Source organism: Eptatretus burgeri, chromosome 2, assembly GCF_056783735.1.
Source record: "Eptatretus burgeri isolate ZD-2024b chromosome 2, Ebu_testis_v1, whole genome shotgun sequence".
NCBI lineage: Eukaryota > Metazoa > Chordata > Myxini > Myxiniformes > Myxinidae > Eptatretus > Eptatretus burgeri.
Window position 1 is genome coordinate 13109667 of NC_140962.1, and position 25141 is coordinate 13134807.

Sequence of the window (25141 nt, forward strand, 5' to 3'; positions counted from 1 at the left end):
TTGGTTGCATGTTCACACAGACACCTACACCTCAACAAGCCTGAGACTAATGACTGTAGAAACAATTTTGTAAAACTGGGAGAGCATCAAAACTGTCAAGAAACAGTATTAATACTGCTTGTTTCAGTCATCCTGAATGAGAGAGAGAGAGAAAAAGAGAGAGAGAGAGAGAGAGAGAGAGAGAGAGAGAGAGAGAGAGAGAGAGAGAGAGAGAGAGAGAGAGAGAGAGAGAGAGAGAGAGAGAGACAGAGACAGAGACAGAGACAGAGACAGAGACAGAGACAGAGACAGAGACAGAGACAGAGACAGAGACAGAGACAGAGACAGAGACAGAGACAGAGACAGAGACAGAGAGAGAGAGAGAGAGAGAGAGAGAGAGAGAGAGAGAGAGAGAGAGAGAGAGAGAGAGAGAGAGAGAGAGAGAGAGAGAGAGAGAGAGAGACAGACTGAGAGAGAGAGAGAGAGACAGACAGACTGAGAGAGAGACAGACAGACTGAGAGAGAGACAGACAGACAGACTGAGATTGAGACTTGAATGCTACAAGCAGAGAGTGCAGAAGAAAACAGGATGTAATTTCAAAAACAAAGCACTGATTCTCTGGTTTCCTGATAAGGGCCTCCCACGATTTTTGTGAAGGGAGAAGTTGGATTGGCAGAATTAAGTGAATGAGGAAGAAACCAACCTGGTGATGATCTTATGGGTTCTAAAGGGTTTCATTCATTTATAGGCTTTGCCGATTTCATACTAAAAATGCCAAAACTGCACCGCTTCCTTCGGGCATGAGTGTGCTTATTTTTTTCCTTCTGGTAGGTGTGCAAACCAACAACACCGAGATTGCACACTGCCCGTGACACTTTGTGCTTCCTCCGTTCATACAAGGTGTTGTTACCATGTGAGAGCGTTCCTTTGTATGTCTCACATGTGCATGAAAAGAAAGTGGAAGATTAGTAAGGAGTCCCAGTGTCCATTTGCAAAGGAATTCGTTTGTAAGGGAATTCAAATTTGTTTTTGTTTTTTTTGCTATGAATTTACTTTGACAGCATAAGTCACTAACTGGAAAGACTGCTCAGGTTCCTCGGTAAAGTAAATCGATGGAATGGTAATTATACATTGACACAATAGTTTGATGATATATATATATATATATATATATATATATATATATATATATATATATATATATATATGTATATATATATATATATATATATATATATATATATATATATATAACATATATATATATATATATATATATATATATATATATATATATATATATATATATATATATATATATAACATATATATATATATATATATATATATATATAACATATATATATATATATATATATATATATATATATATATAACATATATATATATATATATATATATATATATATATATATATATATATATATATATATATATATATAACATATATATATATATATATATATATATATATATATATATATATATATATATAACATATAACATATATATATATATATATATATATATATATATATATATATATATATATATATATATATATATATATAACATATATATATATATATATATATAAATAACATATTGTTTCATGTTATTTCATGTTATGTTACATGAAACACTGTATGTGTTTCAGCTGCTACTCCTCCACCCTCAAACCCATCCAGGCGCAGCCAAGCGTGCCTTATTAAAATAAAATAAAAAACTTCAAAAAGAACCCAGATCCAAAAATCAAATAATTCTGGCTACCAGACCATGCGTCCAATTAGGTTGAAATTTAAATCCTGTATTCCTCATCATTACGAGATCATAATTGTAACGTTTCACTTCAATAAATGAAGCGGTTCAAGAGAAATAATTTTTTTTTAAGATTGTCCCTCAATCCAATATGGCTGCCAGACCATGTGACCTATCAATTATTCGTGAACACGCTGGTTTCCCCAAGGCTTGGTGAAAATGTGTCTGAAGTTTCCCCTCGATCTGTCCATCCCTTCTGGAGAAGATTTGTGTATGTTTCAGGGTAGATCCAAAATGGCTGCCAAGCAATGGGACCTATGACATCATAATTATGAACGTTTTGTTCCTCATGGAGAGGTGGTCATACCTGTAAAGCTTTGCCTTCATCTGTTCAGCCGTTTCAGTGAAGAAGTTTTTGAAGGTTTAAAAAAAAAAACATTATGTCATCAATATTTTTTCTGTGGACCAATTTATCCCAAGATGACCCACATACATTTTCCTACTGATCGGATGTAGTGTTCTACGTATACAATTATGACATCATAACAAAGGCAGCAAGACATTAAAAAACAAAACACTTATTCCACATGTGGAGTATTTGCCATGTGCCAAGTTTCAATTTTTTTTTAACTTGCTGCAGTTTCAGAGAAACAGAGGTCCAAAGTTTTTCCTTTCTTCCAACCTAGCTGCCATACCACGTGACTTATGACATCATAATTATCATTAAAACATTCTACAGAGTTGTTGCTCCTTTGGTGAACATTTTATGTCAATACGACAAGCGGTTGCAGAGAAAAACACTCACGTTCTGTGTGGACAAACAGACCCTCTCCTCTGGCGAGGGTAAATCCAGATCTTCACCAAAATCGAATCAATTCAAAATCAAATCAATGTTTTATATTAGTTTCGACCTATCTCTCAATGGTGAAGAATCACTGAAAAAATTATCAGATCCAGATCCGTTTTCGGATTCGGATCTTCACCAAAATTAAATCAATTTTCCTTGTCACACACCAAACATGTCCACCAAGTTTCATCCGAATCCATCTACAACTTTTTGAGATATCCTGCACACAAACAAACAAACAAGCAGTCATAGACTGGTACTTACGAAATCGTCAACTTGACCTCTGACCTTGTCTAATAAAAGCTGTCTCTCAAGAAGGTAGCGCCGCAAACCAGAAGTTTCTACGATGATTCTGTACCAAACCATCAAAAATCGAATGTTTTGGATGTTTGACCTCACTGTGACCTTGACCTTTGACGGATTTTTAACCAAAATCTAAGCAGCACCAGCCACTGCCCTCCTGAATCACGTGGTGTAATTTGACATGGGTAGCTTCTTCCGTTCTCGAGTTATCATATTTTGGATGTTTGACCTCACTGTGACCTTGACCTTTGATCAATTTTGACCAAAATCGAATCAGCACTAGCCATCACCCTCCTGAATCATGTGTTTTAATTTTACATTGGTAGCTTCTTCCGTTCTCGAGTTATCTGTACCAAACCATCAAAAATCGAATATTTGACCTCACCGTGACCTTGACCTTTGACCGATTTTGACCAAAATCTAATCAGCACTAGCCATCACCCTCCTGAATCACGTGGTGTAATTTGACATTGGGAGCTTCTTCCATTCTCGAGTTATCGAGCCTACAAACAAACAAACAAACAAACAAACAAGCAGTCATAGACTGGTACTTACGAAATCGTCAACTTGACCTCTGACCTTGTCTAATAAAAGCTGTCTCTCGAAAAGTTAGCGACGCAAACCAGAAGTTTCTACGATGATTCTGTACCAAACCATCAAAAATCGAATGTTTTGGATGTTTGACCTCACTGTGACCTTGACCTTTGACCGATTTTGACCAAAATCTAATCAGCGCGAACCATCACCCTCTTGAATCACGTGGTGTAATTTGACATTGGTAGCTTCTTCCGTTCTCGAGTTATCTGTACCAAACCATCAAAAATCGAATATTTGACCTCACTGTGACCTTGACCTTTGACCGATTTCGTCCAAAATCTAATCAGCACTTGCCATCACCCTCCTGAATCACGTGGTCTAATTTGACATTGGTAGCTTCTTCCGTTCTCGAGTTATCGTGCCTACAAACAAACAAACAAACAAACAGAAACAGAAGGCATCAATATACTTACGAAATCTTTAGATCTTTAGATTTCGGAAGTAATAAACAAACGAACAAACAAACAAACAAACAAACGGAAGTCATCAATATACTTACCAAATCTTTCGATTTCGTAAGTAACAAACAAGCAGTCATAGACTGGTACTTAGGAAATCGTCAACTTGACCTCTGACCTTGTCTAATAAAAGCTGTCTCTCGAGAAGGTAGCGACGCAAACTAGAAGTTTCTACGATGATTCTGCACCAAACCATCAAAAATCGAATGTTTTGGATGTTTGACCTCACCGTGACCTTGACCTTTGACCGATTTTGACCAAAATCTAATCAGTGCGAGCCATCACCCTGCTGAATCACGTGGTGTAATTTGACATTGGTTGCTTCTTCCGTTCGAGTTATCGTGCCTACAAACAAACACACAAACACACACAAATAAAAAAACACACAAACAGATGACGGAAGTCATCAATATACTTACAAAATCTTTAGATTTGTAAAACCAGCTACCACTGGGGGAGCTATATGATACACATTTACATAGAGAGAATTGGGGTCTTCTCCCTATCCTCAACCCCTCTGCCAGTATGTTACCCCCAACATAAACCATCCTTGGGGTACCCTTAGGCAACATGCAAAATTTGATTCAGTAGTTTTTGAAGCATATATAACTAAACAAACATGAATTGAGCTTTATATATTGAGACTAGCAGATACAACCCATTGCTTCACTGATGGTGATAGTAAGGGGGAGAGAGAAAGAGGGGGAAAGTGAGGAGGGAGGGGAGAGAGAGGAGGGAGGGGGGAAGGGGAGTGAAGAGTGACGTCTCACCACACGTCGATATACACTCGGGAAGTGGGATGGGAGCGAGTAGGATGTCGGGAGGGGAAATAGGTATTTTGGACTTGTGTTTGGTAGGAGGACTTGAGGGGAAGTGGATGGTCCCACTTGTCGGCATTGGCACAGCATGGAACTAAATGGGGTACGTTAAAACAGAATGTTCAAACGGGTCATATTAAATACTGCTCAGAGAGACATTCATGATGGGAGTAGGTGGCAGGGGCTTTGGGAAGAGGTAGGCATGAGGGGAGGGGAAGGGAAGGAAGGGTGTTTTCTTTCAATCGTCGAAGAAGCCACTCCAGTGTTCATGCCTTTATTTAATTTCCACACACGTTATACAATTAAAATGCGATAAGCTCCAGATCGAGAATATCTTAACCTGAGACTAATTTCAAATTTTTTAACTGCGGAGTTGATCCAAGCAGCAGTTCCGACTGCTAAAATAAAAGTTCATTTGTCCAATTTGTACATTCTTTGACATCCCTTCCTTTCCTTGACTTCTGGACAGTTGTATGGTGGTGGAAAGGGTTTTGGAGGAGGTTAGCATGAGGGGAGGGGAAGACAGTGTCAGGGGAGGGGAATACAGTGTCAGGGGAGGGGAAGACAGCATCAGGGGAGGGGAAGACAGCATCAGGGGAGGGGAAGACAGCATCAGGGAGGGGAAGACAGCATCAGGGGAGGGGAAGACAGCGTCAGGGGAGGGGAAGACAGTGTCAGGGGAGGGGAAAACAGCGTCAGGGGAGGGGAAGACAGCGTCAGGAGAGGGGAAGACAGCGTCAGGAGAGGGGAAGACAGCGTCAGGGGAGGGGAAGACAGCGTCAGGGGAGGGGAAGGGAAGGCAGCGTCAGGGGAGGGGAAGGGAAGGCAGCAGGGGAGAGGAAGGGAAGGCAGCATGAGGGGTGGTGGAACCCTTTCTGGTTTTACCATAAATTAATGTCAAAAGGGGTGTTTAAATTTACCCAAATACCCAGCTTTCATTCATGCACTCCCTTGGACTTCACTCTGTGTGCATGCAAAGTTTCAGGCCACTAGGTTTCATGGTTTTGGAGTTATGGAGGAGACACACACACACACACACACACACACACATTGACTGATTGACACACACTCACATGTATTACTATAGATGATGCATTTTCCTCTTGTAAGCACATAAATGAAAAAAATATGATCATGATAAAATCTAGTAACCATTCAATTTTTTAAAATTTGTTTCCCTGTGAATATTCAATCACGAGATTATCTCCAATGACACACTGAGCAATCTGGCCACATTTTATGAATCGATCACTTGAACACATTATTTAACATCACCGACTGCAGATTAATCAAAAGTTTTTGAAAGTTTTAACAGATTGTGATTTTCCTTGTCTATTATTGTCCATTGCCCAAATTTCCTTGTCTGTTATTTGAGGTAAGTCTATTGTACTGTTCTGTGAGGGCAATAGCAAACCATGCAGTGTAACCCTTAGCCAATAAACTGTTTTGGCAGTACTGAACCTGCCTTTGGGTAGAACACGAGAATACAAATGCGAATATTGTGCTGTAGCGTGCACTGTATGTGTTTGTATTGGGTAAATGCAATGATCTTCCAGAACAATCAAAGGAGTTAAATATTTTCCATTCAAAACCCATCTATTTTGAATTTCAAATAGATCTGGCTATTAAAAAACCGAGTCATCGAAATGGTGCAGAAAATAATCAAAACTAAGAAGTAATATATTAGTTAAAAATCTTGACTCCTTTGCACAACCTTGCTGTGAGAATTTAAGTAAATACAAGGTTAACGGTAAAATTCACAAATTCCACTGAACGACCTTGATCAAACTTCATTTAAACAACAACCTGTCTGCACATTATGTATTTTGGGCAAAATATTTTTTTTCAAAATAATAGATGCAGCTCATTTCCTGAATGAGAAAAGTTTATCGAATATTCCCTTCTTCTGCCTTTCCTTCTCATCTGTCTGCTCGCCCCTGGACTCTTTGGAGTTGGACAACCTTCGGCTGAATGGGGATTGTCGAAGGTGGTTGAGAGTTGTTTGCTTTTGAGATTGTCGACCAGAAGTGGTAGAAACATCACTACATAAATCAAAGCTGAGTCTGGGTTGCCATTCAGCAGTGTTCGTTCGCGTGTTGAAGCCACCAGCACCTTGGAGATCTGTGTGCAGAAACATGGATGAGCGTTTCTACAAGAACCGCTGGACTCATGGCACTTTTTTTTTTCCAACACAAAAACAATCCTCTTCAAACTTTTGCTGCAGGATAACACTTCCCCCACCACCACATCTCACAATTCCAACAAAACTCTAACTTATTTTAGAGAGTATATATATATATATACATATATATATATATATATATATATATATATATATATATATATATAAATATATATTTTTTTCAAATGTTCATCATAAACGAAGATAAATATTTTTTAATGTAGTGGTACACCGACATCTTGAAGTGTACATTGTCTTGTCTTTCCCCTATGATGACCATGGATCATCGAAGATCTATTATTTTGTACCTATTTTAGATATCTTGAGCCAGCCATACATAGGCGATTCTCATTGTTGCTGCATTTCACCTAACATTTGGCTCAGGCTCACCTCTCAATAAAGTGTACATCATTTTGGATCACCCAAGAACACCGCCAAGTTGAGCATAATTTGCCAGACACTCCTGACTCGTCATCCATGTTTCTCCCAATGTTGACAATTTCCTTCTGCATAATTATTTCCCCTTTGAGTCTGAGCAAGATAGTTTATCAGAGTACTCCGCTTCTCAACAATCCACAAAAAAGAAGCAAATTTGGTGAGTTTTAAAAGCTATAAACATTGGAATATAAACTTGGAATTAGGTCAATGTAAATGAAATACGCTTGTAATTTGCATCATTGTATTCTTGTTTCACTCGTGAACGTCATATGATCAATGTGTTAGATGACAAGTTCATTACAAAAGACCATTTGCAAAAAGGCTATCAGGATACAATGGGAAATTAGTGAATGGATTTGACCTTGAGATCACAACCTCATGCGACTGTGTACAAAGTAATACAATAAAAAATGGAATACGAGTGTCTGTCAACAATAGCGATTGTTTACATAGGTGAACAAGATCATGATTTAATCCATTAGAAGTTGAGAAGAGCATGTTTACCGTTGTTGGGAATGGGATGTATGTGATGTTCTGAGTATTTCCTCTTCATCAGACCTTTGACTTTGACAAAGGACAGTTTTTTATTATATTTTTCTTCAAATCCTCCCACCCCTCCCCTCCAATTTCCAGTTTCTCCTTCCTAAGAGTTTGCTTTTGCATCCATCTTGACCACCCCCTGCATCTTCCCCTACCCCCTCATTTTTACCCACGTCCCTTGTTTTTCCGTCTGTCTATTTTGACCCTCAGGCCTGCTTTTGGTGTTTCCTCCTCTCTTTCTACTCTTACTTTTGTTGTGTCACATTCTGATTTTTGTCCGAGCTTTTCCATAAGCCTTGATTTTGTATAAAAAGGTGAGCTGCTACTCGTTCCCCATGACGGTAAACACACCCTTATCAACTCATTGCTGATAAAATCCATTGCAACATCAAACAGTCTGTCAAAGGAGGAATTAGACTAAACCCAAGTTGGACTGCATTGTGCAGTCTGTTCTGAGCAATGAAGAGGGGGATAAGCATAAAACAATCTTACAGTACACATATGAAATCCTATTATAATACAGTATTTCACAATTCTGGTTCAGAATGATGTTGCTTGATATAAGCTCAATTGGATGAGAAAACCGCTCACGTGAAAACATTAAATTCAGCCATTGTTACATTGCAGTTAGAACAACTTGAAAATTATTTAACAACAATGGTCACCCAAAACATATTGATGGTTTTTTTTTTGATACACCACTGACATATATGCAGCGGATATAAGCCTCATCCAAATCCTTATAGAATCTCATCAAGTAAGTGAAAGAACATCTGGTATTTGCTTCTCCATACAATCTCTTCCCCAAAATGCTTCATGGTGGACTTTTCAAATGAAAAGGGAGTCATTCTGAACTCGCTATTTCTTTCCAAAGCACGAGTTTCTAATGCAATCTTCCCGATACCCACTTTGACTCTACCCCCGACCACCACACCAGCAGTTCATTCACTTTGGCCCATATTCCATCCTCTATGAAGGTTGCTAATAACATTCCCAAAGACTACTCACCCTACTTTCAATCAAAATGAAAGCTATGGACTTTATAATCATTGCTGACATTAACCAATTCCTTCACTAAAAGTATGATCACCGATCACTAGTGTCGCGTCTTCCCCATTTACTCAATACTGCACAGCAACTTCTCCTTTTACAATGAGAAGGGCACTCGGTAGAGCGCATACCTCCGCCACATAATGCCTGATCCACGAGAACATATCGGCCCAATACATTTTTGAACCAGTGGAACATATCGAGCCCAATAACTTTTTGAAATATCGTGCTGTATATCGTTTTCAGTTCCATCTCTCGATGGTGAAGAATCATTCACAAAAAAATATAAAAAATTCTCAAATCCGGATGTAGATTCATGTGTTCACCAAAATCGAATCAATTTGTCCTTGTCGCACACCCAACCTATCCATCAAGTTTTTTTTACGAATCCGTCCATAATTTTTTGAGACATCATGCTATATATCGGTTTAGACCAATCACTCAATGGTGAAGAATCACTGAAAAAATTCTACTAGTCGGATCCGCATCCAGATCTTCACTAAAATCGAATCAGTTCGTCCTTGTCACACACCGAACCTGCCCACCAAATTTCATCCGATCCATCCACAACTTTTTGAGATATCCTGCACACAAACAGACAGTCAGACAGACAAACAAACAAAAAGACAGAGGGGGTGAAAACATAACCTCCTTCGCCTTCGGTGGTGGAAGTAATAATGGACAGTGGGCAGGGCTATGTTTTTGGGTGTATTACATGCTTTTGATAAAGCCTTACATGCTGTTATAGTGCCAAATATCTAGGGTTGTGGCATTTAAAGCTCTCATCTTTCCAGAATTTCTGAAACAACCAGTGATGATTTTTATGATCATTTTTAAAAATCCAGAAGTTCAGTGCTATTGAAGTAGTCCAGAAGCAGTCTTTAACCTTTATTTAAATTGAATCAGTCTACCACCCTTATATACCATCCCATTTAACCTTTATTTAAATTGAAGCAGTCTACCACCCTTATCTACCATCCCATTTAACCTATATTTAAATTGAAGTATGCAATGCAAAACTGGAGGTTTTTGGAAGTATAATGAAGGCAATTTGTGTTCTACAGTGTTCAGGTATATAAGTAAATTTAAATAAAATTAAGATTGTGAAAGTCGTATACATAAATTAATTCTGTGTTTTTCCGCCATTTTCCACAGTGTCTATTACATAACCCTATCTAACACATTACATTAATCCTTCATGCTTGTTGTTTGTGTCCTCTTATGACGTCCTTATAAACAGTAAGTTTCCTGTTTGGAATGATGTTCAATTTTGTTTGAATGCCAAGTAGGCAGACAGAGTAAAAATATTATCTCATTCCTCTCTGTGCATGTGCGATCGGATCAAATTCAGAGCCAAATTTGGTAAAACGGCAAACTTGTCTTCCTATTCACATTCCGATTCATGTTCAAAATACAATATTCAATTTTATAAGCTGTTCCTCGATCATAAACTGATGATCATAAACTGTAAAGACGGATGGACAGATGGACATGAACCAATTGCATAACCCAACTTTTCGCTTCACGGGGAATATGGCACAGCCAACCCGAGGTCTGAGGAAGTCTGTCGTCACAGACGAAATGTTACATGGGGCTAAGGTTATTCGTTCATAAACAAATAAATAAACAAACAAATAAATAATCTAATGCGTGTGTGTGTGTGTGTGTGTGTGTGTGTGTGTGTGTGTGTGTGTGTGTGTGTGTGTGTGTGTGTGTGTGTGTCAGTGTGTCTCCTCCACAACTCCAAAACTATAAAATCTCGCAGCCTGAAACTTTGCATGCATCCAAAGAAAGCTCCAAGGAAGTGCAAGAGTGAGAATTGGATGTTTGGGTTAATTAAAACACCCTTTTGAAGATAATTAACGGCCTTATTTATTATATCCTTCATCAGGCGATCCATGGCCACCTCGCTCTCTGGGGTTTGCAGGCGTTTTCTAGGTAACCTCGCTGGGGCTTGAAGCTGCCATGCTTATTGGCCTGCTCAACCATGCCTTGACTTGGAACAGGCCGCAACAATTTCACTTTCCTCACTCATATTATTGAATGCCTGTTCATCATAGCTATGAATCTCTGTATCCATCGCTGTTGTGAGCATAATAGTTTTCAAAATAGGAGCTTCGAGCGAGTTTATGATACTTTTTTCCACGATCTCCTCTCACGGACTAATTAAAGTAGATATATCATCGAAATATTATCCGGTTTTGAGGATTGGATATCGTCCGGACGAAATTGGCATCGAAATCTGTTGTGAAATCTGATAATAAAAAAGAAATAACGAGTGTTATAACTAAGCCGATAAACCTATTTACTTTAAGCAAGCTAAGCTATGTTCCGTCCTTCTCCATAGATACACAAGAAAATTTGTAATTTCCAAAGCATTAAACTCACCTCTTCCTACTGTTTGAAAAATTATTTTGAGTGAACAAAAAATTTAGGAACGTGCCAAAATTAACTAGCTTCATTGAGAAATATGATTTAATGCATTCACAGCTAGACCTGTTCCCAAGAGGGACTGCCTAACAATAGCATCTGTCAGATCTGTGTCTATATTTCCAGAGGATTCGTGAGGTGTTCTACAGGGAATCAAAGCAAATCTGGTAAAAAATGGACGTTATAAAAAAAAGTTATAACGTTTGCGTGGGCCCTGAACCGATGCATCACGAGACATGTGCAGAGACGAGCAGGCAAGATGGTGAATTATTTGCAAGGTTTATTTCACGGGCAATTGAACTTTGCGAAGTCTCCAGGGTTGTTTCTGCAATACACTGCAACTCTTTTGTAAATAAAGTCATGATTTGAACGAATTAATTTTATTTCATTAAATGCTGGGTGCGCGGTGAAGTCCGGCTTTGAAGTTAAAGGCATCCGATATGATATGCTGTGACAGCCTCGTCAACTGTTCCTTCTCAACCATTTAATTGGAGTGCTTGCATGAGTACTTAAGCCACTTGCCGAATGCTTTAAAGTCGATTGCGGTACCGTGCTCTGTCCTTCTGAGCGAATCATTCACTTACTGCAGACGCTTTTGCCCGCCACGTCACCCTGAGCGAATGGTTCGTGCTCAGTCACCCTGAGCATGCGGTCCGTGCTCAGTCACCCTGAGCAAGCGGTTCGTGCTCCATCACCCTGAGTGAGTGGTTCATGCTCCGTCACCCTGAGCGAACGGTTCGTGCTCCGTCACCCTGAGGGAGTGGTTCGTGCTCCGTCACCCTCAGCGAGTGGATCGTGCTCCGCCTGCCTAAGTGAGTGGTTCGTGCTCCATCACCATGAGTTGGTGGTTCGTGCTCCATCACCCTGAGCAAGTTGTGAAATAATACCTCATTTCCAAGCCGTTTGCCTTATTAATGTGTTTTCTAAATTACGTTTTCTAAATGAGCCAAATTTTTTTCCACCCGTCACATGCAGCTGCTTATAAAGAATAATGTTTGTGAACATCTCCTGAAACGTCTGTATATATGCAACGTTGTTTTTCGGTGAAAGCTACTGAAGGTTTCTGGGTTGTATACAGTAAGTACTGTAGTGGGTAATCACACCAACTCCAACCTGCCGATTCCCGAAAAATTGCCGATTTCGGCCAAGTGTGTGTGTGTGTTTTGTTCAAGTAGAACATATTCTTTCTGCGAACTGCCCAAGCCCCATCTCTCTCCCCCTCTCTTTGTCCCATCCTTGCTCTACCCCCTCCAAATGCAGTGCAGTACCCTCCTCCTGCATCTCCTCTCTCACTCTCCCCTCCCTTCTCTCTCTGTCTGTCTCTGTCTCTGGACATATCCGGATGGTGGTGATGTCTGGACGGTGTTTGTCTCCAGACGTGTCCAGGCAAGGTTTGTCTCTGGACGTGTCCTGGCAATGTTATTGTCCGGACGCGAGTTTGTCTCCGCTCATGTCCGAGCGGTGTTTTTCTCCAGCCAGCTTGACTTCGGACGAGTCTCCGGGCCATGTTTATTGTATGGATGGTATAAAATGGATTTCAGACCTTATTTTGCTTCAATCTTCATAGTTATTCTTTGCAGAATCATTTTGATGAGATGGTATGAATCATAATTAACGCTCCACCGCACATCTGCTTTCCCTACCTCTCACCTCACAATGTCTTCCCTTCCCCCATCCATCCTCTCTCCCACTCCCTCTTCTCTCCTTTGCCCTCCACCTCTTCACTCTCCCCGCTCTTTCTCCCCCACACCTCTCTCTCTTCCCCTCCTCATCTTCTCCCTCCCCCCTTTAGTATTATGAAAAAGAATGCAGGTGAGCAATCCGAGACAATGGGGAAGCACGGTAATTTTGTGTGCCAATTGACTGTATACACAGTATTCCCTCCATTCACAGGTGAGAGATGTGGGTGAGTCTTTCTTTCTTTTATATATATATATATATATATATATATATATATATATATATATATATATATATATATATATATATATATATATATATATATATATATATATACATACACTTGTATATTATATAGGGTAGGAATGACTGAAAAGTCCAATTCAAAAGAAAGGTGTGAAATTAATAGCGAATAGGTACACACTTATCCAGATGCAGTCTTGTACGGTTGTACCTGATAATGAAGATCGGTATTTGTACGATGGTGGAAGTGAACAACCAGCAATTTCTGTCCTTTCCCAATTCATTTCTGGAGCCTTGGCGTTCTCTGCTCAGGAAGGAAATGCCAGTCAGTTTTTAGCAACAGCAATGACGGAGACAACTCACTTTTTAACATTACTCCAAAGGGGGTTAACTTCAAGGAAAATGTGTAATGCTGCCTGTAGTGGAATCACATTTTGGTATCAGGACCTTGGCAACACGATATACAAGAAACGATGACAAAAGCAAAATTTGGGACAATACAAATGTGAAATAAAACAAATGTGAATGTTCATGTTTCAGGAGAACAAGCAGTAAAGAGTAAAAGCACGATAATCCTGAATTTATACCAGCATCAGATGGAGATGTCGCACCAGATGCGCCCCCAACATTTGCCAATCCACTTGTCCACTTATTGTACCCCACACTTCGTTCCTTAGGCTCTGCCATTCTAGGACCAACATATTACGGGAACAAGATTAGAAAAACGACAGAAACACTACTGTACTTTCACAATGCACGTATTTTCATTTATAAAGTTTCATTTAAAGTGCTTGTATAAAAACAAGAGGAGTGCATCAGCAGTAACATGTGGCAATAAAAGATTTTGATACCTGACAAGGGAAACAGAATAAAATGACATGCCCATGACATTGACAGAGGATATTTGCTCCAGCTTGCATCACTGAAAGGAAGCTTGCATCACTGAAACTTGGGCATCTCAACCTATTGGCTTAATAATTGAGTGGCAATGGGTGAGCTCCAGCTGAGACTGTTACCAAGAGTGGCCTTTCTTCTTGCCAATAATCTGTGGAATGTGTATGTGCAGACCTTGCTTCAAGATGGAATAACCTTGCATGGAGGGCAGTATGATTAAGCATTAAGCACCAAGTCAACATCAAGTTGCTGAGTTCTTCATATAGCCAAAGTAGAAAAGAACAGAGATCCTCTCATACTGCAAATCCTGCCACCAACCACTGAAGAAAAAGTAACCCAAATGCAGAAGGAAGTCTGCAGACCCAGTTTGGCACTAGAAATGGATGGCCATTGGCTCACAAGGAGCTCCTCCGCCCTTTGACAGGTTTTCTTTTTAATTCTGCTTGGTGTCCAAAAATCCTGCTGGATGACAGACACACACTGATATTTATTATTACAATTTAATATATTAGTAATTCCCTAATTCCCTCACAAGGAACTTCAGTGCACAACGATGCCATCAGGCTCATCAAAGCTTGGCTGGTATTGCCAACATATGGTTGTTTATAGGTTGTTTTTTCATACGTTAAAGGCTCCAATCATGGATTGTATAGTGCTTCCTCATCATGTGTTTTACAGTGAGTTTTAATTAGTTTGCATGGTGAGTTTTACATCATAATTGATTACCATTAATTTCACCCCACATGTGATTGTTTGTCAGTGCTCTGTCTTTTTGTATGCTGTGGGTCAAGCAAGGAAGCAGCACATGCCATTATAAAAAGTCTTTGGTATGAATCGATGCGCTGCTCTGGCACATGCTCGCATACCTGACCTGACCTGACTGGGGTTCGAACCACCAAACTCCCAGACTCTTATAATGAATATAATATAATATAAATGACTATAAATGAATCTTACCATTACACCACAAATTCTGATTAAATTGGTTTGAAAATCAAGTCATATAGTTCTGTCAAGTCGTGTCTGACTTCTGGTGACATTCATGATCATATTTCTTCAAACACCACTACACTGCACTGCTTTCCGAAGCTCTGACAGACACACCTTGGATGCAGTCTTTATCCCATACATTCAGCATATTCAATGTCTGCTTCTTCCTTTTCTTCCATTCATCATATTCAGCATGGTTGATTTCTCCACACTTTCGTTTTATGCACGTATAATGTATCCAAAGTATGACAGTTTCTGTTTTAGCATCAGTGCTTCTAATGTACGCAGTGGTCAAATTTCTTCAAGCACTCAGTTATTACTTGCAAAATCGAAGATTTTTTAAAGTATATTGGTCAGTCGATTTTGCTATTCTGTCCGTCTCTTTGTCTGTCTATTGCCTACAGGTCACAATTTTAAACCGATCTTCATGAAACTTCACCACATGGTAGAGTTTGGCATAAGCAAGAAGCCAATTGATTTTGTCAAAAGGTCAACAACTTAGGTGATATTACTAAAATCCTTAATTCTCATCCGAGTGACTTCAAATTCGAACAAGAGTTATATTTCATGTCACTGAATTCAACTAGCCAATTATTTTTAAGGTCAACATCAACCAAAAGGTCAACTATTCCATGAGCCAGTATGGTTGGTCGGTTACATCTGGGGAGAATAATTCTCATAGTCATTTTTGGCAAGGTTTACAACCCTTGAGTTAGAAAATATGTAATAGCATTGCATCGGTGGTAGCTTTTTGTGTGTTAAATCACCCTGTTTATATGTCTACCCTTGAATAAGCTTTTGTGCAAAATGGCCAGTACAAGGTAAGACATCCTTCTTCAACTTAACAACATTTTTTTTTTTATCAGTCAAACACTAACATTGAAATTTATCTCACCTTTTGCTGGGATCATTTGCTTCTCAACAAAAAGTGCTAAACATGCAGAGGTTGAAAGGTATGGTGACACATATATCAGTGTCTATTTCCTGTGTGATAAATCATACCGCCTTTAGAAAAGTATTTGTGTATCATTTACTGTGGAAAGTAAATAAAAGTTCTGGAACAATATAATTACATTGGTGTTTAGCAAATTTATTAAGAAATCCAAAAATCTAAATCTCTTATTTGTATGTTGTGTATTAAGATCAGGATAGCAGACAATGTTACCCCACCCCCAAAATGAAAAAGTGCCTAATTTAGATGGATTTATTTAGTTTGGTCAATGTCATGATATTTTCCCTGTTGTTATTGAAGGATACTTTCCAAGAATCAAACAAATCAAATAATAACATGTTCATGAACAAGATTAATGTTTTCTTCTCTGTAATTTATCAAAAAATACAGAATTTCATGGATTTAGATACTCAATAATGCACATATGAAGGTATCAAACACCCATATTACACAATATAAACCAATAAAACAGTAGCAAGATGGTTAATCATGTGCAATCTGATGAATGAGTCAAAGGTGAAAATGAAACACAATCTTCTGTTGTCGGGCATAAAATTACAGAACAGAAACACAAATGTGGTGTTCCACATGAACAAGGCCATTACCTAGGCCCAATGTGTTGCTGATAAACATATTGTCTTATGAACCAAAGACGGGTCCTTTATAGTATCTAAGAAATCTCTTATCATGTGCACTGATTGTAAGTGATATAAAATGTTCAAGATTAACTTAAAAATCATAATCATTATCCAGTTCTGCAATATCCTCATCTAAACTTTCCCCATCGTCTGACTCAAAGATGGATATGTTCTGCAATGTATCAGCACTGGACTATCAGTGCCTGTAATAGCAAACACTAGATGCTAGGCTCGTTTTAACAACTGTTTTGAAAAGCAAATAACATGAGCTACGTGCCCAACAATTTGCAAGAAGATATAGCTGAGAATAAGAGAGAACCATTAGTTTTAAATAGAATGTCTTCTTCTGTCTTACGCCGGTTTCAGAAAAGTTTATTTTGGGATGGGGTTACTAAACGGCTAATAACACACAAAAGGCTACCACCAATGCAATGCTATTACATACTTTCTGACGGTAGAGATGTATACCTTGCCAAAAATTACGATGAGCATTATTCCCCTCGGATGGCCCCAGTGGCCAAAAATTACCGGGTCTGGTTCATGGCTTTAACCATTGGCCCTTAACCTGGGGGGCGTGAGTAATTTCCAGAGGGGGCGCGACCCCAGAGAAGAAAGTAGGAATTTCTCTAATTATTTTTGGAATTCTCTTTACAAGTGTTTGCATAATATCGTGATGAACATTAAAAAAAAGTATCGCCTTTAATAATTTTCGTTTTATATTCGCTACTAGGCCTACCATTTTCTGTTTTAAAATTAATTTAAAAAATTTAACATTTATTTAAATTTAATATTAAAATTTATATTTTATTTTAATTTTAATATTAATTTTTTTTTCATAGATTTGCAGGACCCATTTCAAACTAAATAATTCGCAATGAGTGCAATAAAGCGGAAGTATCTTGACGAATATATTCGATTTGGATTTGTGTCCCTCCAAAAGGGTGACACAGAGGCACCCCAGTGCGTAATATGCTCCAAGATTCTGAGCAATGATTGCATGTGGCCCACACGCTGGGAACGCCACTTGAAGACAATGCATCCTGCTCCAGCTGCCAAACCCAAGGCATTCCTTGAAGCAAGCTAAGATGGACAGCAGTGGAGCATTTCTGCAACAGACTTCAAAGGTTGTTGAAGCTTCCTATGAGATCGACATGTTGATTGCAAAGAGCATAAAGAACCATAACATCAGAGAGACTCTCATAAAACCAAGTGTACTGCGTGCAGCAGAGCTCGTTCTGGGGAAGGATAGTGCAAACAAGCTTTCCCAAATCTCTCCATCAAACGATACCATCAAGGGAAGGATCGATGAAATGTCTCAAGACATCAAAGATCAAGTTCTCGACCAAGTAAGAGCTTCTCCTGTATTTGCCATCCAGTTGGACGAAACGACTGATGTTGCTCAGTGTTCTCAGCTACTGATGTGTGCTCGTTTCATGTCAGGCAATAGTGTCAAAGAGGAAATGCTCTTCTGCCATCCCATGGAAAGTTATACAACAGCAACAGATATTTTTCAAGTAGTATCAAACTTATTCCAGGAAAATCAACTTTCGTGGGACTTGCTGGTGGGGATGTGTACTGATGGAGCTCCTGCCATGCTTGGTTTGCAATCTGGTTTCATAACAAGAGTGAAATAAAAAAAGTCCATCTGCTATAGGTACGCACTGCATTCTTGATCATGAAGCCTTAGCATCCAGAACTCTACCTGCTGAAATGAGGGATGTCATGAACCTGGCTATCAAGGTAGTCAACTTCATCAAAACTGGAGCCTTAAACAGTCATCTCTTCAAACAGCTGTGTGTGGATATGGATTCTGAACATCGAGCTTTGCTTTTCCACACAAACATGCAATGGGTTTCGAAGCAAAACATGCTTGGATGGCTTTATGAACTACGACAAGAAGTGGCAACATTTCTAGATTCGTAGCAGAAAGCAGATCTCCATGACAAGTTCCAATCTGAAAGATTTTTGCTATCTCTCGCTTACCTGGTAGACATCTTTGAAGTTCTGAATGCCATCAACCTCAAACTCTACGGGAAAAACATCAACATAATCATGCACCATGACGTCATTCAAGCCTTCATGGACAAACTCGACCTCTGGAAATGTCGAATTCAGGATGGAAATACAGCCAGTTTTGCTAACTTGGATTCTGCTCTCATTCACAGTTTCCTTGATTCTGAGTTAAAGAAACAAATAATTACTCATCTGACTGAATTGAAAGCAGAATTCATCAGATACTTTCCGGATATAGATGAGAAGCACGAAGCCGGGAAATTCATGAGGAACCCATTTCAAGGTGAAGTAGCTGATATTTCTGACGAAGTGCAAGAGGAGTTTCTTGAGTTAAAGTTCAACTCCTCGGCTGAAGAAGACTTCAAAAAACTGGATCTCGAGACGTTCTGGGTCACGTACCTTCCTGTTTACCCTTTGATCTCACATGAAGCTCTTCGGATTCTGACAAAGTTTGGATAAACGTATCTTTGTGAAGCTGCATTTTCCATGCTCATTGCTGTCAAGACCAAGTACAGAAACAAGCTGAACATTGAAGGGGACTTGCGTTGTGCTCTCTCTGGCATTCGACCCCGCATTCAAGATCTGGTAGCTAAGAAGCAATGTCAAGTATCTCATTAAATGCCATCTTATTAAATATGCTGTGTGTATGAATATTGCTTACACAGAATTCTTTGTTCAATAAAAGGACTAAAAACACACATTTTATTCAGTTTTTCCTTTTAATTCAGGAGGGATTTTTAATCATTTGGTTGAAGATGTGAGGGAGGGGCGTGGAGGCAAGGACCAACTAGGAGAGGGGGCATGGTGGTAAAAAGGTTAAGAATCACTGGCTTAAACATAGACCCAAGGTAAACAACTAAGGTGGTATTTCTTAAATCCTCAATTTCATCCGATTCACTTGAAATTTCAAAGGAGTTGCATATTTGGTCATTGAAGTCAATCACCAATTATTAAGGTCAAATTTGTCTTTTGGATTCTACAAGTATCGTGCTCTGCATGACGTCTTCTTCTTGTTTGTCGCTCGGTCTGTCTGTTTGTCCGCATAGAACTTTCATATTTTTCTCTGCAACCGCTTGTCGGATTGAGATGAAATTTTCAGCATAGGTGCGACTACTCATGTAGACTGTTCGAATGATAATTATGACATCATCGGTGACGTGGTGTGGCAGCCATGTTGGAAAAACGGAAAACCTTTGGACCTTTGTATCTCTGAAACTGCACCAAGGAACAAACTGAACCTTGGCACACTGCAAGTACTCCTCATGTTGAATAAATGTGATTTTTATGATGTCATATGTGCCTTCATTATGATGTCATAATTGCAGAACGCTACATCTGATCAGTACGAAAATTTTTGAGGGCCATCTAGGGATAAAATGGTCCACAGAAAAAGAATTGATGATGTCATCTGTCACATGATTTGGTAGCCTTTTTATTTAACCTTCAAAAATCATCCTCTCTGAAGTGGCTGAACAGATCGAGGTGAAACTTTGCAAGTACGACCGCATGTCCATGAAAAACAAAAGGTTCATACAAATGACATCAGAGGTTACATGGTTTGGCAGCCATATTGGATTTATCCTAAAACCTAAAAAAATCTTCGTCTCCAGAACGGCTGGACAGATCGAGGGCAAACTTCACAGAAATGTTCCCCAAGCCTTTGGTGTACAAGTTTGTTGAGGAATAATTTATAGGTCACATGGTTTGGTGGCCATATTGGATTGACGAAAAATATTAAATAATGTTTTCTCTGGAGCCGCTTAATCAATCGACATGAATCTTCACAATTATGATCTAGTGGTGATGGGGAATGCATGTATTAAATTTCAACTTGATCAGACACATGGTGTAGCAGCCAGAATTATTCATTTTTTTTGGCCTGGGTTTTTTTAAAAAAAATTATTTTTGAAAAAGGCTCACGTGGCTGTGTCTGGATTGGTTTGTGGGTAGAGGAGTAGCGGCTGAAATGCCAATCCTATCCAGTTTCCTCCTGATGACTTCATCTTTGCTTATTGCTTGTTCAGGTTCCGTCTGATGACTCCAATGCAGGACTGCACCTATTTGGTCTTCCATTTGATTTGAATTGAATTAATTTTAATCCCATTCTAAATTCAATTGAATAATAATGAAAAACGGCATGGGTCAGGGTCACGTGTCAAATCAAAGCGGGGTTGCATCAAAGCAGGACATATTGGTACCCGGTCATCACTGCCAGCAGTTATGAAGTGGCAGTTCTAGTTATGTCTCTTATTAATTATGTAACACTAACACAAACACCACACAAAATATAATGCATAAAACTAAACCAACACCACACGAAGCAAGTTCTGGCAAGGGTCTGCAATCTCTGATTGCTCTTTCTAGTTGGTACATGTTTCTTTGTTCTTTTTGAAGCAAACCTCTGAGCAGAGTATTGACTTTGACTTCTGGTTGTACAAATTGGATGTTTTTGTGTGTGCATTAACAATCACTTCAACTGACGACCTGAACATATATCTGTGCTGTGTCACGTGATTGGGGTTTCGTATATCATGCCTCGTCCGCTAGGGGTGGCAGGAATGTGCTTCTGGTCGCGCAATAAAGTGGAGTTGATGCTGGCAAGCTTGCTTCTCATGTTCCACTGCACCTCGTACACTCTAGTTGGCTGACGAGGATGGTTGAAAACGGACTTGTGCCCGTTTTCGTCAGAGACGACTTCGGATTGTTTTCAGAACAATTGGAATGCTATTTCCACGCGAATGATGTGGTCGACGAGAGCAAACAGAAGTCGATCTTGCTCGCTTCGCTTTCGGCGGAGCATTATCGACTACTGCGTGATTTGGTGGCGCCGAACAAGCCCCGGGATGACGGGCTGTCGTTTCGGGACATTGTGCAGAAGATGAAAGCACACATGGAGCCAGAGAAGTCATTACAGCTCGCTCGATACCAGTTTGATCGCCTCTCGAAAGGGCCAGAGGAACGCGTCGCTGATTTCGTGGCGCGGATTAAGCATTCTTCCGTGGCCTGCAAGTTCACGGTGAGGGAGCATCCAGCACGGCTCAGAGATCGTTTTATTGTTGGTTTACAAGATGCGAAGATGGTTTCAGCGGTTTTACGGCTGAAGGGTGAAGCCATTACATTTGACTCGGCAGTCAGCGCGGCTACAGCGGTCGAGCAGACTCGCGGGGATGTTCGAGCCATCACCAGCCACGCGGGGTCGCGAGCACCCCGGGACGCGCGCACAACCTTTGATGCGGGTCGGACGTTGCCGCGCGGCCGCACGTGCGGCGGGGTGACCCCGCGGACGTGTTTGGGATGCGGAGGTCGACACCTGCGCCGTGCGTGCCCGTATAAAGGCACCGTGTGTTTGAATTGTCACAAGGTGGGTCATCTGACGCGTGTGTGCCGTGGGGCGCCGGCCACCATTAAGGTCATGGACAGCGATGTGCAAGGCGACCTGGGGCGGAACCGGCGGCCGTTGATGGGCCTGTTTTCAATTGGCCCGGCGGTGGCACGCCTGATGACGGTTGAAGTCGAAGTGAACAAAATGCCGATCACGTTCCAGGTCGATACGGGAGTGGCTGTGTCGATCATCGGCGAACAGACCGTGCGTAGACTCAACGGCCTGAAGCTTATCAGGTCAAACCTCACACTGTTCACGTACACCCGCGAGAAGATAACGCCAGTCGGGATGGCAGACTTGTCTGTGCGGTACCAAGGCCAGGTCGCCACGCTTCGGGTGTACGTCGTGCGGGGGAGGGACCGTCTCACCTCGGCCGAGATTGGCTGGCCCGCATCAGGCTAGACTGGGCCGCAGTTCAACTTGTGCAACCTGTGCCGAGCCGATGGGAGGATCAGTTGGAGAAGATTCTTCAAAGACATCAAGGGTTGTTTGGCGACGACCTTGGGAAACTCAAGGGCATGGAGGCAAAACTCTTCCTGAAGGAGGGGGTGGTTCCTCAGTTTTGTAAACCATGTCCGGTGCCGTATGCCCTGCGGGACAAGGTCAAGGGTGAACTGGATAGGCTGGAGGCCTGTGGAGTGATCGAACGGGTGTCGTGCTCAGATTGGGCCACCCCGGTTGTCACGGTGCTGAAACGGAATGGAGACGTCCGATTGTGCGGGGACTTCAAATCCACGGTTAACCCGGGGCTCAGCATGGAGCAATATCCACTGCCGTCAATCGATGAAATATATGCACGATTGGCGGTGAGTCGATACTTCACGAAGCTGGACCTGCGTGATGCATATTTTCACCTGCCGATGGATCCCGGGAGTAGTGAGCTTTTGACAATCAACACGTGTCAAGGACTCTATCGATATACCCGACTCTGTTTTGGGATTGCTTCGGCCCCAGCTTTGTGCCAGAAAGCCATGGATCAGGTTTGCGTTGGCCTGCCCGCTCAGACCTACCTGGACGATGTGCTCATTGCGGGGAAAACGGCGGACGAGCATCTTGCGAACATTGCCCAAGTGCTGACAAAGCTAGAAGCGTGCGGCCTGCGCTTGAACAGGGACAAGTGCGCGTTCTTCAAGCAGCGCTTGGAATACCTCGGGCACATCATCACGCCGGAGGGGCTGTTGAAAGGTCCTCGGAAGGTGGAAGCGATTCAACACATGCCACTGCCTCGCGACAAGACGCAGCTGTGCTCGTTCATTGGTATGGCCCAGTATTACCAAAGGTTCGTGCGAGGGCTCAGCTCACAACTTGCGCCATTAACACGGTTGCTCAGGAAGGACGAGCGCTGGGCTTCGGGGCCTGCACACCAGGCATCGTTCGACCGCGTCAAGCGGCTGCTCACAGAGGATACGGTCCTCGTGCACTACGAGCCTGCGCGTCCGCTCCTATTGGCATGCGACAGCTCTGCATATGGCATCGGGGCAGTGCTCTCCCACAGGATGGACGATGGTTCCGAGCGGCCTGTTTGTTTTGCATCCCGGACCCTGTCCGCAGCAGAGCGGGGATATGCCCAGATCGAGCGCGAGGGTCTCAGCCTCGTCTGGGGTGTGCGGAGGTTTCATCAATACCTGCTGGGGCGGCATTTCACTTTGCAGACGGATCACAAACCGCTTCAATTCATCCTGAGACCCAAACGCGGGGTGCCGGTGGTAGCGGCCACGCGAATACAGCGGTGGTGTCTGTTTCTGGGTGCTTACGATTATGATATTCAGTTCCGAAGCACTGAGAAGCATGCTAACTGCGACGGGCTCTCACGCTTGCCGTGTGCGGAGGGTCCAGCTGCGTCTGAGTTGGCTGACCGGGTCGATATGTTCGCGCTGGGCCAGGTCCAAAGCGGGCCGGTCACGGCCAGACAGGTCGCGGTGGAATCGGCTCGTGATCCGGTGCTTGCCCGTGTCGTCCAGGCGATTTCTACGGGGAATTGGAGCGATCTGCCTTCGACACCGGCATTTCAACCTTTCACGTCACGCGCATCGGAGCTGTCGTTGGTCCAACAGTGCGTTATGTGGGGAGTGAGGACGGTGATTCCACCGAAGTTCAGGCAGCGGTGTTTGGAAGAACTGCATGTCAGTCACCTTGGCATCGTGAAGACCAAGAGTCTTGCTCGTAGCCTGTTGTGGTGGCCGGGGTTGGACAAAGACATTGAGCAGTTGGACAAAGACATTGAGCAGTTGGTTAAGCGTTGCGCTACATGCCAAACAGATGCTGATAACCCACGTCGAGCTTCAGGAATATGGCCTGTGCCAGACAGAGCCTGGCAGAGGGTCCATGTAGATTTTGCGGGGCCGGTTCATGGCAAAATGTTTTTGATTGTGATCGATGCATTCTCTAAATGGCCGGAGGTTGTAGTAATGCAGCATACTTCAGCAAGCATTACGGTAGAGAAGCTGCGGACGATCTTTGCTAATAAAGGGTTGCCGGAGATCCTGGTCTCTGATAATGGTCCGCAGTTCATCGCGGGTGTATTTGATGAGTTTATGCGCCAAAATGGTATTCAACATCTAAGGTCCGCACCTTATCATCCTGAGACGAATGGCCAAGCTGAGTCGTTTGTTAAGATGTTGAAACGGGCTTTGCGCAGGGGGGGGGGGGGTGCACCTGTGCAGACGGTGGTCGATGTCTTTTTGCTCCATTACAGGAACGCAGTTCATCCTGTCACGGGTGATTCGCCTGCCATTTGTCTTTATGGACGGGCATTGAGGTCCAGACTGGATTTGCTGCGACCTGGTGGGTCGGGGAGTGGGGCGGTGTCGCGTCCGACGTGGCTGCGCCGCTTCGATGTGGGACATCGGGTAATGGTGCGTGATTATTTCCACGGTTCCAAATGGGTGCCGGCGGTGGTCTCTGCGGTACTGGGGCCGGCGAATTGC

General features: G+C 41.7%; 1 protein-coding gene across 2 annotated transcripts in view; it reads right to left on the reverse strand.

Moving 5' to 3' along the window:
- Window positions 1-5040: 5040 nt before the first annotated feature.
- The window catches only part of SPTBN5 (spectrin beta, non-erythrocytic 5), a 325418-nt gene continuing 305317 nt past the window's right edge, over window positions 5041-25141 (reverse strand). For both annotated transcript variants that reach the window (XM_085863420.1, XM_085863413.1), the window contains 3 exons: window positions 13933-14033; window positions 13557-13649; window positions 5041-6903 (listed from right to left, as the gene is read on the reverse strand). In XM_085863420.1, coding sequence (XP_085719546.1) covers window positions 6647-6903; window positions 13557-13649; window positions 13933-14033 — 451 coding nt within the window. In that variant the 3' untranslated portion in view covers window positions 5041-6646. The remainder of the gene's footprint in view (window positions 6904-13556; window positions 13650-13932; window positions 14034-25141) is intronic.